General features: G+C 36.6%; 1 protein-coding gene across 22 annotated transcripts in view; it reads left to right on the forward strand.

Moving 5' to 3' along the window:
- The first annotated feature begins 689 nt into the window (after positions 1 to 689).
- Positions 690 to 12167, forward strand: part of kif1aa (kinesin family member 1Aa) — a 55285-nt gene continuing 43807 nt past the window's right edge. For 7 of the 22 annotated variants that reach the window (XM_043241396.1, XM_043241400.1, XM_043241397.1 and 4 more), the window contains exons 1-2: positions 691 to 998; positions 3861 to 4026. In XM_043241396.1, coding sequence (XP_043097331.1) covers positions 3921 to 4026 — 106 coding nt within the window. In that variant the 5' untranslated portion in view covers positions 691 to 998; positions 3861 to 3920. Of the gene's footprint in view, positions 999 to 3860; positions 4027 to 12167 lie in introns of all 22 variants that reach the window. The other 15 variants (XM_043241406.1, XM_043241407.1, XM_043241408.1 and 12 more) reach the window with 4 other exon arrangements.

Consider the following 12167-nt stretch of genomic DNA (forward strand, 5'->3'; position numbering starts at 1 on the left):
TAGTAGTAGTAGTATAATAATAATAATAATAATAATAATAATAATAAATTTTTCTTTCAGCTATCTCTAAACTTGCATAGAAATTAAGATTTGTTTATAACCAAAAATTAAGGACAAAGTTTTAACCTTAAATGAACTTCAGAATAACCATTGATGGATGTTAAAGATTAAAAGTCAATGTAATCGTCATCATCTGTCTTCTAGCCGTTTGTCATCGTGCACTATTTGTATATATCTTCACAGCCGTTCACAAACTCCACCACAGACGAATGCTATTCTGTAATGCATATTTCATAAAGGTATATGAATGTGCTTACTTAATATCATAAAGAATCAGTTTTTTTTTTTTTTTAATCTGGTGTAATTTTCGTTAAATGTCTTATTCACTTCCTCACTCATTCAAAAGGTGAATTCTTCTAAATACTAAATATTATCTTAAAAACCATATTGTACATTTTACTTGGTTTCTTTTGACGTACCACGCACATGCAGTCCGGCGTTAGGCTCTGAATCTCATGTTATGTAGAGCCATGTTTTTGTGTGTGTGTGTGTGTGTGTGTGTGTGTGTGTGTGTGTGTCGTATCGTACTCCTCGGGGAATCTAATCCCCATCCCCTCACCCCCTCCTCCTCTCTCCTCCCCCTCTCGCTCTCTTCCTCTCTACTGCATTGATGCTACTGCCTTCCTCGGTGATGATGTCACTGGTTCAGTCAGTCTCAGCATCACTGCTCTAGGCAGCCAGCAGAGCCATTTTGGCTTCTACATTACAGGGCACTCAAAGATCTCTCCTCCAAGAAGCCTTCCTCCTCACAAGCAGGCCTCGCCGGGGCGTCCAGCTGCACCTCGCTGGAACGAATAAAGGATCCTCTGTTAAACAGAGGGAAAAGCGTTTTCCACATATCAGAGGAAGAGAATTTAAGAAGCCAGCGCAAGAGGCAGTGGCGGGAGCTGATCTGTGGAGTCAGTAGCTGAGAGCATCAGAGGATCACCATTGTAAAGGTAAGAGTGTTTTTCATTGTTAGCGTGTTCTAGAGGACAATGCAGTATTAATGAGGCTCTGTCTGTTTATTTGGTGTTGGGTCACCGGGGTGGGACTGCTGTGGGGTGCGGCCATTTAGAGCATGTCAACAAATCTTCACATTACTGTTATGACAGAGAAGTGGGTTTTTTTTTCACTGAGTATTGGAACAGATGTTGTTTGTCATAAATGGCAGTGCGTCCTTGTGTACATATCTCTAAGTGCGGGCGAGATAAATGCACTGTCATTCATTGTCTCGGGATCGCAGCCACATAGTAATGTCTTCAGGATAGAGCTAATGAATCACGATTCCAGAATTGACCAGAGAACAGAGTAAGAATTATCATTCAAATGTTTATTATTATTATTAATTTGGTAGAAAGCGAGAAAACACGTCTATTGGTAACACGCTGTGCTCTAATAACAATATATTCTACATATGATATCAAGCAAATTAATGCTTTTATATAGATTTGTTGACACTTAATTGCTCAGTGACCGACAAAAACTACAACAACAACAAAATCCATTTATCTAAACTATGATCTAAATATTATGTTAAAGGCGTAATTCCATCAAAGATTACAATACATTTTTTACTCGCCCTCAAATTGTTCCAAACCTATTTAATGTGATATTTAGTATACACCTATTTAGTGATGTGGAAACGAACTGGTCATATTCAAGTCAGAAATATTATTTAAGTCTTACTTAATTGTTACACCAGTGACAGTGTCATTTTCAAGGGTCAGGTTAAGAAAAGCAGCGCTTTAAAGGGACAGTTCATCCAAAAATGAAAATGTTGTTATCGTTTAAGCACCTTAATGTTGTTCCAGGCTCGTATGAATTTGTCTCCTGTGTGTGTGGAACACAAAACAAGCTATTTTTAAGAATGTAGGTAATCTAACAGTTGCTGGTAGCCATTGACATCCATAAGGACAAACGCAATGGAAATCAATGGCCTGTTTGGTTGCCAACATACTTCAAAATATCTCCTTATTTGTTTTACTACCCCTTTAAGGCCGCTTGATCTCTTTTTTCCTACTGAATCTGATCCTTAAAAAACACGATCGTAGGTGTAACAATTAGGGAACCCAATTCGATTAATATAGTACCACATGAAGTCCATGGCTGTAGGTTACATGACTCGTGAATATGCTTGTCAGTCAAAATGCTGGACACAATAAATGTCAGTTTTAGCGTTTTCAACCCAATAACACTAAAAACCACAGCTTTCTGTGTTCTTGTAAACTGACGCGCTGCCTTTGAGGTTCATGTCAAGTATTCTAAGTGGATGAGAGTAACGAGAGAGACTGAACTCACTCCGTCACAGCAGAATGTGACTCAGCGTGATGTTAGTCTAATTGAAAAATGCAGAACGCAGCTCACATGAGATCACCATATGAGCTCCTCTACGTTTATTCAAATAAACCTCTTAATTGCTGTAGCAAGCACGTTTATTAACAGAAACAGAACTCGCTGAAAACATGATTGAGCCTTATGGGTCATAAATCTTCTCTGACACATTAATTGTACCTCCATTTTGGTCCGACTAGGAGTCTGAGCTGGACTCTGAGTTTGTGGCAGCCAGCTCTGTTATCTGTTATTGTAATCCTAGGAAGCATACTGACATTTAGCCAGCCGTGCAATTCTTTTGTTGCTGCCGGGCTGAGTATCTCTCTCGATCTGTCGCTGACCGTGCATGATCCTTTTACGGTGAGGTCATATAAACAGTCTTCATTCATGTTTGATCTGAACATCGAAATATTGAACGTTTTTGGATTTATTTTTTAACCTCATTGTAAGTCACCGCCGACATCATATTTTTGCTTGTCATGCCTGTCATCCCTTCGTGCCATTTCTTTATTGATACAACAAAAACGATGCTCATAGTTGCTATGGTGATAGGCAGCTGAGATTTACAGCCTTCCCGAAAGTAGGTGTAATTTAATTTTCAATCGAGAACATCTAAATCAATATCTCTCTGCTCATATATAGTAATGGAGCTACTAAAGGAGTAATATCCTTTCTTTTTTCAGAAGTGCTGCGCATAGATGAAGGAATATTGATTTTACTGTAAATTTAGTGTACATTAATATTTTTGTGTATTGATCAAAATGTCAGGAAGCTTTTAATATGTATTTGTTATAATGTATATTTTTAATAGCAATACAACTGTAATACATTATAAATAGAATAACCATAATAATAATAATAGTATACCAATAAGTTATATTAGATTTAGTGCTGTCAACTGTAGGAAAGTTAACTAATTGCACACTTTTGTAAGTACATTTTTAATCCCACCTTACAGTTTTTAACTAGTCTTTTTATGTTGCTTCTACATTAATGTATATATACAATATTGTATATATACAGTATACTTGAGAGCTATCAATTTTACCATTTACCATCAAAATAACTTAAGTGAAAATTGTTCCACGGTAATAAATGTCATACATGTGCCCTTCAGTGAATAGGAAATACATAAATGTATGAAGGTTATCAAATACTAAATTGCAAATTAAATATAGATGAATCCTTAAAGCTACAAACTTTATTGATTTCCTCTTTTTTTCTTTTGTTCTTTGATTAACAGACACCACAGCAGTTATTTGGTTATTTGTCTGCTATTACTTTAAGGGCTTGCTTAATTTGCTCTTTAATATAAAAAGACACAGGCTACAGCGTGCACCACCGTTTTTGTGTGTGCAGCTGAAGAGCATGCACTGCGAGCATAACTAATAGCTAGTTCAATACAATGTAACGAATAAGGGTTTAGATCTTACAGTTTTCTTTTTTATGTCATAATGTGTCACAATGTTTCATTTCTGTCTATGCAGGTGTAAGCAGTGACCTGAACTTTTAAAGGAGTGCTTTCAGCACACGCACACAGAGGCACCATGGCCGGGGCCTCGGTGAAGGTGGCGGTGAGAGTCCGTCCCTTCAACTCTCGTGAGATGAGTAAAGAGTCCAAGTGCATCATCCAGATGTCAGGAAACACAACCAGTAAGTACCCAGCTGCACCTGAGCCCGAGGTTTCCTTCCAGCTGCTAAATCACTAAAAACACTCAAAACACTGCAGTTTATAGAGCGTGTCTTTTACTGTGCGTCTTAATGTTGTTTTCGCATGCGTGTTTATAGGCCCTGTCTGAGTGTTTGACCTCATATGCACAGATTTCATAAGGGCAGCCATTTTGGGACGATGTGGGACAATAGTTAACTGATCGGTGAACCGGGGGGGGGCGCAAATAACTCAGCAGTAAATCTGATCCAACATTAATTTCATAGTCGGCCATTAATCTAATGCGGCTACAGAAATTGAGAGTTATTAAAGTGGAGAGAAAATAGAGGGATGTTGCAATGAACTTATCACGACTGACAAGCAGCAATGTCAACAAGCACTACAGCTGTAATTGCTAGTGATCGATTTTGGTTTGCTGTTTTTGACACTTGTTAGGTAACCAGTTGTTTAGCTGGTAGGGTGAGTGGTCGGTTTCAAAGGAATTAATGAAGAGACATCATTTTCGTTGTCAAGGTTTTTGTCTTGTAAAGGAGCAAAATCAAGATAAATAGTTAGATGATGTAGAAAGTTCGTGTTTGTGTGTGTGCTTGCGTGTTCTCCAGTCAAAAATACCATATTTTGTTGTTGGGTAAAAAAAATTAGAATAATAAAGCCAATCTGGCATACACAGATCCAAAATGAAAGTAGTTTTTTTATAATGAAAAATGCAACTGTGATCTTAAATGTATTTTTCCTAATTATTAGGCTGGAGCAAAGATTTCACATGTTTTACATGTTACAGTTGTAAATGATTTGTATGTTTTGATATGGAGTTTTTTTAGATTAGCTTTTAACATGCTGCTTTCATTCATTTTCATTAAGTTCATTAATTGAGTTGAAAATTGTGTGCTTTCTTAATGTAAGGTTACATTTCTGTATATTACTGTTGGGTCTCTAAAAAAGTCTTTCATGCTCACCAAGGGTGAATTTATTTGATCAAAAATGCAGAACTGTTTTTTAGTATTATTATATTGTAGTAAGGCAAAAGTCAGTGAGTATTTACTTTTCCTGTGCAGTATTTCTTTTGTAGTCAAAAAAGTTGATTAAAAAAAGTGATTAAACTTAGGCCGCCACCTAGAATATTACAGATGGGTTAAACATATTATGAATATTATTCTAAATTAGAAATTGAGATGCTGAAGTACTTTTTTGTTAATTCCAAGTTACATTTTTCATTATTTTTCAATAATGTCATCGTGTGGCAGAAGACTTCTTGGTTCTAAGCATGTGAATGCGCTCGAAGAATGGAGGGAACTGATGGATGACTGGAGAGAGATTTGATTTCTAATCTGCCTGGCTGGGCGAAGCCATTGGTCAATAATGGATGAGAGCTTGTGAAATATTTAGAGTTTGGCCTAATTTAGCTTCCTCCCTTCCACCTTGTGTTGCTTTAGAAAAACAACTTGTCCACCTTCTTCTTTGTACCTGAAGTAGTTTTTGATAGAGTGTTGATTTTTACATCAAATATTGAGTCTTTAGGAACTTAGAGAACTATGTGCAATATACCTTTGTCTAATTGTAAAAACAAAGTGCGCATACAAAAGTGTCCTGATTATAGCAGATGTAATATTACACCACGGTATTGTTGTGCAGGTTAGGTCAAGGGTTTTACGAAAGAGATGCATTGGGATCGGAGATTCTGTAAAGCCGTGTTGCAGAAGATATTTTTGTTGAAAGTGCACCGAGCTAGTGGTGCAAATACGACATTGTTCTAGACTAATAACAGTGAAAATAAAAGCCTAATACGCTCAGCTCTTTTGTCTTAATGGGTAAAGACTGTGAACCTTGAACAATGGAGAAATGAGCCATCAAAAGCAGTGGAAACACTTAGTGTCATTGTAAATGGATTGTGCAGCCTTCTGTCAGATCTTTAATAGTTAGAGAAGAATGTCACCGCTCCAACAATATGTTTAAAATCATCTGCCATATCAACTCAAACAGTAATGGAAAATATCTATATAATAGTATATTGTAACAAAAATAGTTGTATATGTGTGTGTGTGATATATATATATATATATATATATATATATATATATATATATATATATATATATATATATATATATATATATAAAGAGAGAGAGAGAGAGAGATATGTCCCTAATACAGTGTAATTATATGGTGACACTGAGTTATTAATTTACTTGTGCTTACTAGGTTAGGGTTAGATTCCTGTCAATGTACTACATTTACTATTATTACCATAGTAAGTGTAACAACGGTATGGTAAAATACCTTTTTTTCCATATTTCCCATCTGTGCCAGTATGTCCAATCATTAGTTTGCTTCAGCACATATCCAAGCATATAAAATGTGTGTGTAAACATACATCTGTGAATGCTAATTTGCCAATTTTGCATATGACGTTAAGTTCTCTTCTCACCCCGTCATAAAAATATTCAACATTACTCTAACCATTTACTAATTAATTTTAGCATATTTGTAGACATTAGCACGTCTTCTTGACGCATTGCAAAGTTGAACATTTGAGGTACATTCAGATGCACAGCTGGCAGTGCCTAATTAAAACAACTTTGATTAATATTGCATAAGAAAAGATGTTAAAATTTTTATATATTTAATGAGTACATTCCAGTCTGCCAGATGATATTATCTTCATTAACTCTCTTATAAATATAATTCTTAAGGATCTGCTTCATTTTTTCCGTGTTGTGTGCTGGTTTCTTTAAATAATTAACTTTTTCATTTTTATTTTTAATTGAATTCTAAATAATAACATCTGTTTCATCTGTTCCCCATCATCTGAGCCTCTAACCCGACCACTTTTGTCATACATTGCTGTAAGCGTCCTACAGCATAGCTTTTATTTGAAACGCACGATTACCTGCACAGACGTCCCGTGTGGTTTGCCTGTGTCTATTCAGAATCCCCTCAAAGACATCCTTTCAAAGCCCTCAACACAATCGGCAGGCTGCTTAAGCCGATCCGTATAAAAGCCCAGCGGAGTGGCGTAATGGTAGAGATCTATTCAAAATCTAATGTGAGAAACATTCAATTACTTAACATGTTTGACCTTCTTTTGTATTTCATGTAGAGTTATGTCTTTGTGGATGCATTCTGTAGGGCACTTTACTGGTACTGCAGAAGCTGAAACTGTGCATAAACACATCTAAACACTTCTTTCTGAATTGTTTTGTAGATTTCTGTCCTTTGTAAAGTAGACTTGGTTTACTGCAAAGAGGGTCGATGATGTCATGAAAGGGCCTTTCTAGTAATTTGGAAGGAGGCCAGTCCCAGTCTCAATCCGAGGGTGTAAATAACTGGTTGTTGGTGGGAGTCCGAGTCCAGAGAGTTTCTTTTGTGCTCCGCTCTGGCTGCTTTGTCACCGCTGCCAGCTTGAGATGGGTCAATAGCTGAGTTCCCACAAAGCCGTAGAATGGTAGAAAGCTGAGTGATTGACAGCTCTGACTGGTTTAAGCCACCCTGCTATCGCTGAGGCACCATTGGGCCGCTCACACAGGCCTTTAAGTTCTTATAAAAGAGTTTCCCTTTCGTTGGAAATTGTCTCATTACCAAGCCACATTTTCGCTCTCGTCCCTGCGAGAAAACTAATGTAAGATTCTGTCTAATGGTTCCTAACAGCGAAAAGGATTCACTGACATGGGATTTCATTGGTTTCAGTGCTGCTGTAAATTCTGTGTGATGTTCTCAGTGATACTGCCGTAATTATGCATGTGGTATATGTCCGTTTAGAGGAGATACCAAATTATCCATTTGATAAAACCGTGTCGTTATGAAAATGGAGAGACTTTAGCTGAGAGTTTAAAAGAATCCGATTGCCATGTTGATCAAAGCGCTAAATGATGCCTCCCTGATCACATCGCTCCCAGAATTCCCCTCCCTTTATTGACTGAGACTGCTGTGCATGGAAAAGGAGAATCCAGAACTTTGATTAAGCTGAAACTGTGCTATTTTTATGGCCTTTTATGGATGTTACTTGTGATTACTTCCCAGTGAGATCTTGGCTAAAAGGCATGGTGCACTGTGTAACAGGAGTGATCTTTTATTTCAAAATGTGCAATACATATTTCAGGCCACACATTGGTCCCAGTCGTCCTGTTGACCGCAGCTGAACGACACACCTGTTATAGAAAATTTACAACGCTGCCAGATCTCCATCACAGGCTTAGATTTATTGCAGAGATTTATAGCATTCACTCTAATCAGTCAAGGAACTTTTTTTTTTTACAGCAATAGAATTTTTTTACGATCAAGTAAACCAAACGAAAGCAAAGCAAACCTAAACTACACTAAACTGAACACAAAGCAAAACAACCATAAGTATGTCACAATAATGAATCAAAAACCTATTTTGCCTACAAAGACAGACTTTCTGATCAACAAAACGGAGGTAGGTAAAACATTTTAATGCACTTGGTTGAAGTGGTCTTCACCTTCTTTGACAGCTTTCATTAAGGTTACTCTGATCGGTATAATCAGCTCCCTATAATAAAACAAATGCTATATAGTCAGCTAGCTTTAATAGAAAAAGGTTTTTTATCATGAGGTCATCATTCACCGTGACCTTTTGATTGACCTTTGATAGATGTACACACTGGTTACAGGCTGTTAGATATCCATACTCAGTGAAACTCAAAACCCGGCGGCCTAAAATCTCCATCTCGCTGTACTCACACAAACGTCAGCAGTCGCCACGTCCTCCTCTGGGCATTAAAAGTGATTAAAAATCCTCCTCCTTATTAGATTTGTGCATTTACCGCTTCAGTCATGACGCTGATGTAACCGTTGCTGAGAAGGGTGGATGTGAATCATTGTCATTATTGAGAGCAGAGGAAAGGAGAGAGGATGACAGGAGAGGAAAGAGGTTTTGCTATTCACAGCACAAGACGTTTATTGACGACTGACCTCTTTATATATTAAAAGTGTTTTAACAGCCTACTTCATGCCGGAATATAGCAGATCAGGAGCATGAAATCAGACACCCTGACTGCTATGAATAATTCAAGCAGTGGCATCTCAAGGTTAGCATCATTAGCACTGATTGGTTTGATTGGTTAGTGGACTCCAAACCCATCACAGTTTCCAGAATGTGACCTGCTCGGCTCCTAGCAACAGAACACTTACAATCAGCGCTAGCACAGTTACTGTCACATAAAGGCAGTTTAGTCAGCATAATGTTGAGTATTGCACCACACAACACTTTGAACTACAATAAAACAAGAAATCAAACTGAAGTATTAGTAACTGCTGTGTGTATCACCCAATAAATAAATAAATGCATTCATTAAAATAACTTTAAAATGTTGGGCATGGTTAATTTCATAGTCTGCATCTGATAAAAACTCCAACCACCGAAAATGAAAAAAAATTAAATTCAATTCCTTTAGATTCGGTTCAGTTATTAAAATAAATATTATTTTAGGAATTGCCATGCATACTAAACCTATTAAACCAATTGGGGGTTAATTTCTATTGTAAATATGGTATTTTTGATAAGTTAACGTATTTTAATTCATTTTAATTAAACGCAGTAACTTAAATAATTACAGTAATTACAACAACTGCAGATCAACATTTTATTTTCTTAAAACATTTCTCCTTCTTCAGACGGCTGACTATTTGGCGCACATACACATGCACATTTTTGCAACTTGCCACAAGAGTAGATGTAACATGGCAGTGCTTCTATTCCAGTGACGCATTATGTCCCCTGGGCTATGCAGTGCTATTATTATAACTCATATACTCTGATGTACAGCCAGTGCTGACCTGCCCTAGAGATAGTTAAACACATATGTATAGACTGAGTAAAAGGGTCTGTTCCTTTTAGGGGCACAAGTGAATGAATTATTTCACTCCAACTCTTTAAATGTGCTGGGCCATTTTAGAACCGGGCTTCCTGCGTTTTATAACATGGCCGCTGGATGTTGCTTAACGTACGTGATATTCAGATTCACATTCTCGTGTATTTTGATAGTTCAAACTAGAGCTATATGAATGGGAAAACCAAATAATAATAGGCTTTTTAAGTTTTAGTTCAATGCGCGGCGTAGTTTGCAGATGAATTGATTTTATTCATGCTTTTTCAAGCTTTGCTTAAGTGATATAGATGAAAATTAGAACAGGGATTTACAGGAGGGATTATGCAATGCCATGTCCTTCTGTTACTTGGCAGCTCGGTGTGTGTGTGTGTGTGTGTGTGTGAGTGAGAGTGTGTGAAGGAGAGAAAGAGAAAGAGTCATAAATATGTTTTATGTTGTATCTGAGCGCTGAGGTTGTGGTGCTGCATCTATGAAGTCCAGAAGCCGTTTCTTGTGAGATTGTAGGCCTATTGGCACCAAGAGAAAGTATTAAAATGATAAAGTGCTCAAATCATTTTTTTTTAAGTTGAAACAGACCTGCATTATTAAAAAAATAAATAGCATTTTGTAGGGCTGTCAGTCACAAATGATCACATCCAAAATAAAAGTTTGTGCTTGCATTTGTAATTACAAGCACATGCATATTTATATTTAAGAAAATATTTAATGTTTATATATCATATAAATTTTATAGAATGTAAAATATAATAATATAAATATATGCATGTAAATATGATTAAAATGTATACTGTATGTGTGTATTTATATATAAATAATAATAGTTAACATGTATTATGTAAACAAAAACCTATAGTGTGCACTTGATTAACACATATACATGTATATATTTTGAAAAAAATATGTATGTATATATGTATTTCTATTTATATATAATTTATATTATACATAAATATTTTATGTATTTTATAATATTTTATACATGGATGTGTGTATGTTTCTATATCTCAAACTTTTTTTTGGACACAGTTAATTGCAATTAACATTAACACTGATCCATGCGTTTGATAGCCTCTAGCATTCTGCAACCTTGGCGTTTGAGACAACAAATCCATTTGTTTTATTGAAATTCGTTCAAAATCAACGACTACATACAGTCTTCCTCTTCATTTAGCTGTTATCGGCTGCAAATGGATCATTAAGTCAGTGGATTACAGAGTTTTGCCTGACTTTGTGTTTTAATTCATAACAACATGAGGGCGAATGAAGGACAAATATAATTTTTAAAGTAAACCAATCATTTAACAGCGCAAGAGCTCATTTATGGGATCATTAAAAATGCCAGATTAGCAGTTGTTGCAGGAATGACACACACACACACACACACACACACACACACACACACACACAAACATGTACGTATTACAGCATTCTTTTAAGCTTATGATCACTATAGCCAATTTAGATCACATTGCATCGTGTATAAAATGAAACACAGTGATCAATGAACTACAGCGTGTAATCAAATGCATTCTGTTCATTGACCAGCTGTCCCTGGGGAACCAAGATAAGTGTTTGCTTAGTGCAGAGAATCCTTTTCAGCCTATTGACTCTATGAAGGTCGTTCCTGAATCGCCCCTTTTTTGAGGCCAGAAAATATTGCGTTTGTTGAAGGAAACTTAATTCATCACTTTTATCTTATAGCTTGTTTGTTGTCTGTTTGTGTTAGTTACGTGCATGTGAAAATACCTGTGCGTGTGTTCAGAAAAGCTTTCCTCATGACTGCTTGACTAAATTCAATTTCTCAGTCCAGTAATGGTTGCTCAAGCATGTGCTGAAAATATGTGTACTTCAAATGTCCTTTTCATGGTTATTGTGGCTTTTTGCTTCATGGTTGATTAAGAATATTTAATAGAGTTTACTTAAAGGGTTATTTTTAGGCGGGTTTGGCTTTTGGTCTTGCACATATGGCGGCTGAGATGTATTTCAGAGCAGAGACAGTATGTTCTGTCAGAGCTCACGCTGCCTGTCAGACTCCTGGCTGTAGTGTCTTTGGTGGCGTGTGGGCTTGCTGTGAGTAAGACTGACGGTATAATGATGTTCTGAGCTGCTAATAAGCATCAGGAAGTGATTGTAGGCAGTTACATGCTGGTACATGATTTCATTTTTTTTTTGTTGTTGTTGTTTGCTCTCTAAGTAGATGAAAATTGTGCAATTATCCTTCATGTTTTCGCACGATCCAAGTGCACTTAAATAGTTTCCTCCACGATGCAGGATGTTTC

This window comes from Puntigrus tetrazona, chromosome 6 (assembly GCF_018831695.1).
Source record: "Puntigrus tetrazona isolate hp1 chromosome 6, ASM1883169v1, whole genome shotgun sequence".
Classification (NCBI taxonomy): Eukaryota; Metazoa; Chordata; class Actinopteri; order Cypriniformes; family Cyprinidae; genus Puntigrus; species Puntigrus tetrazona.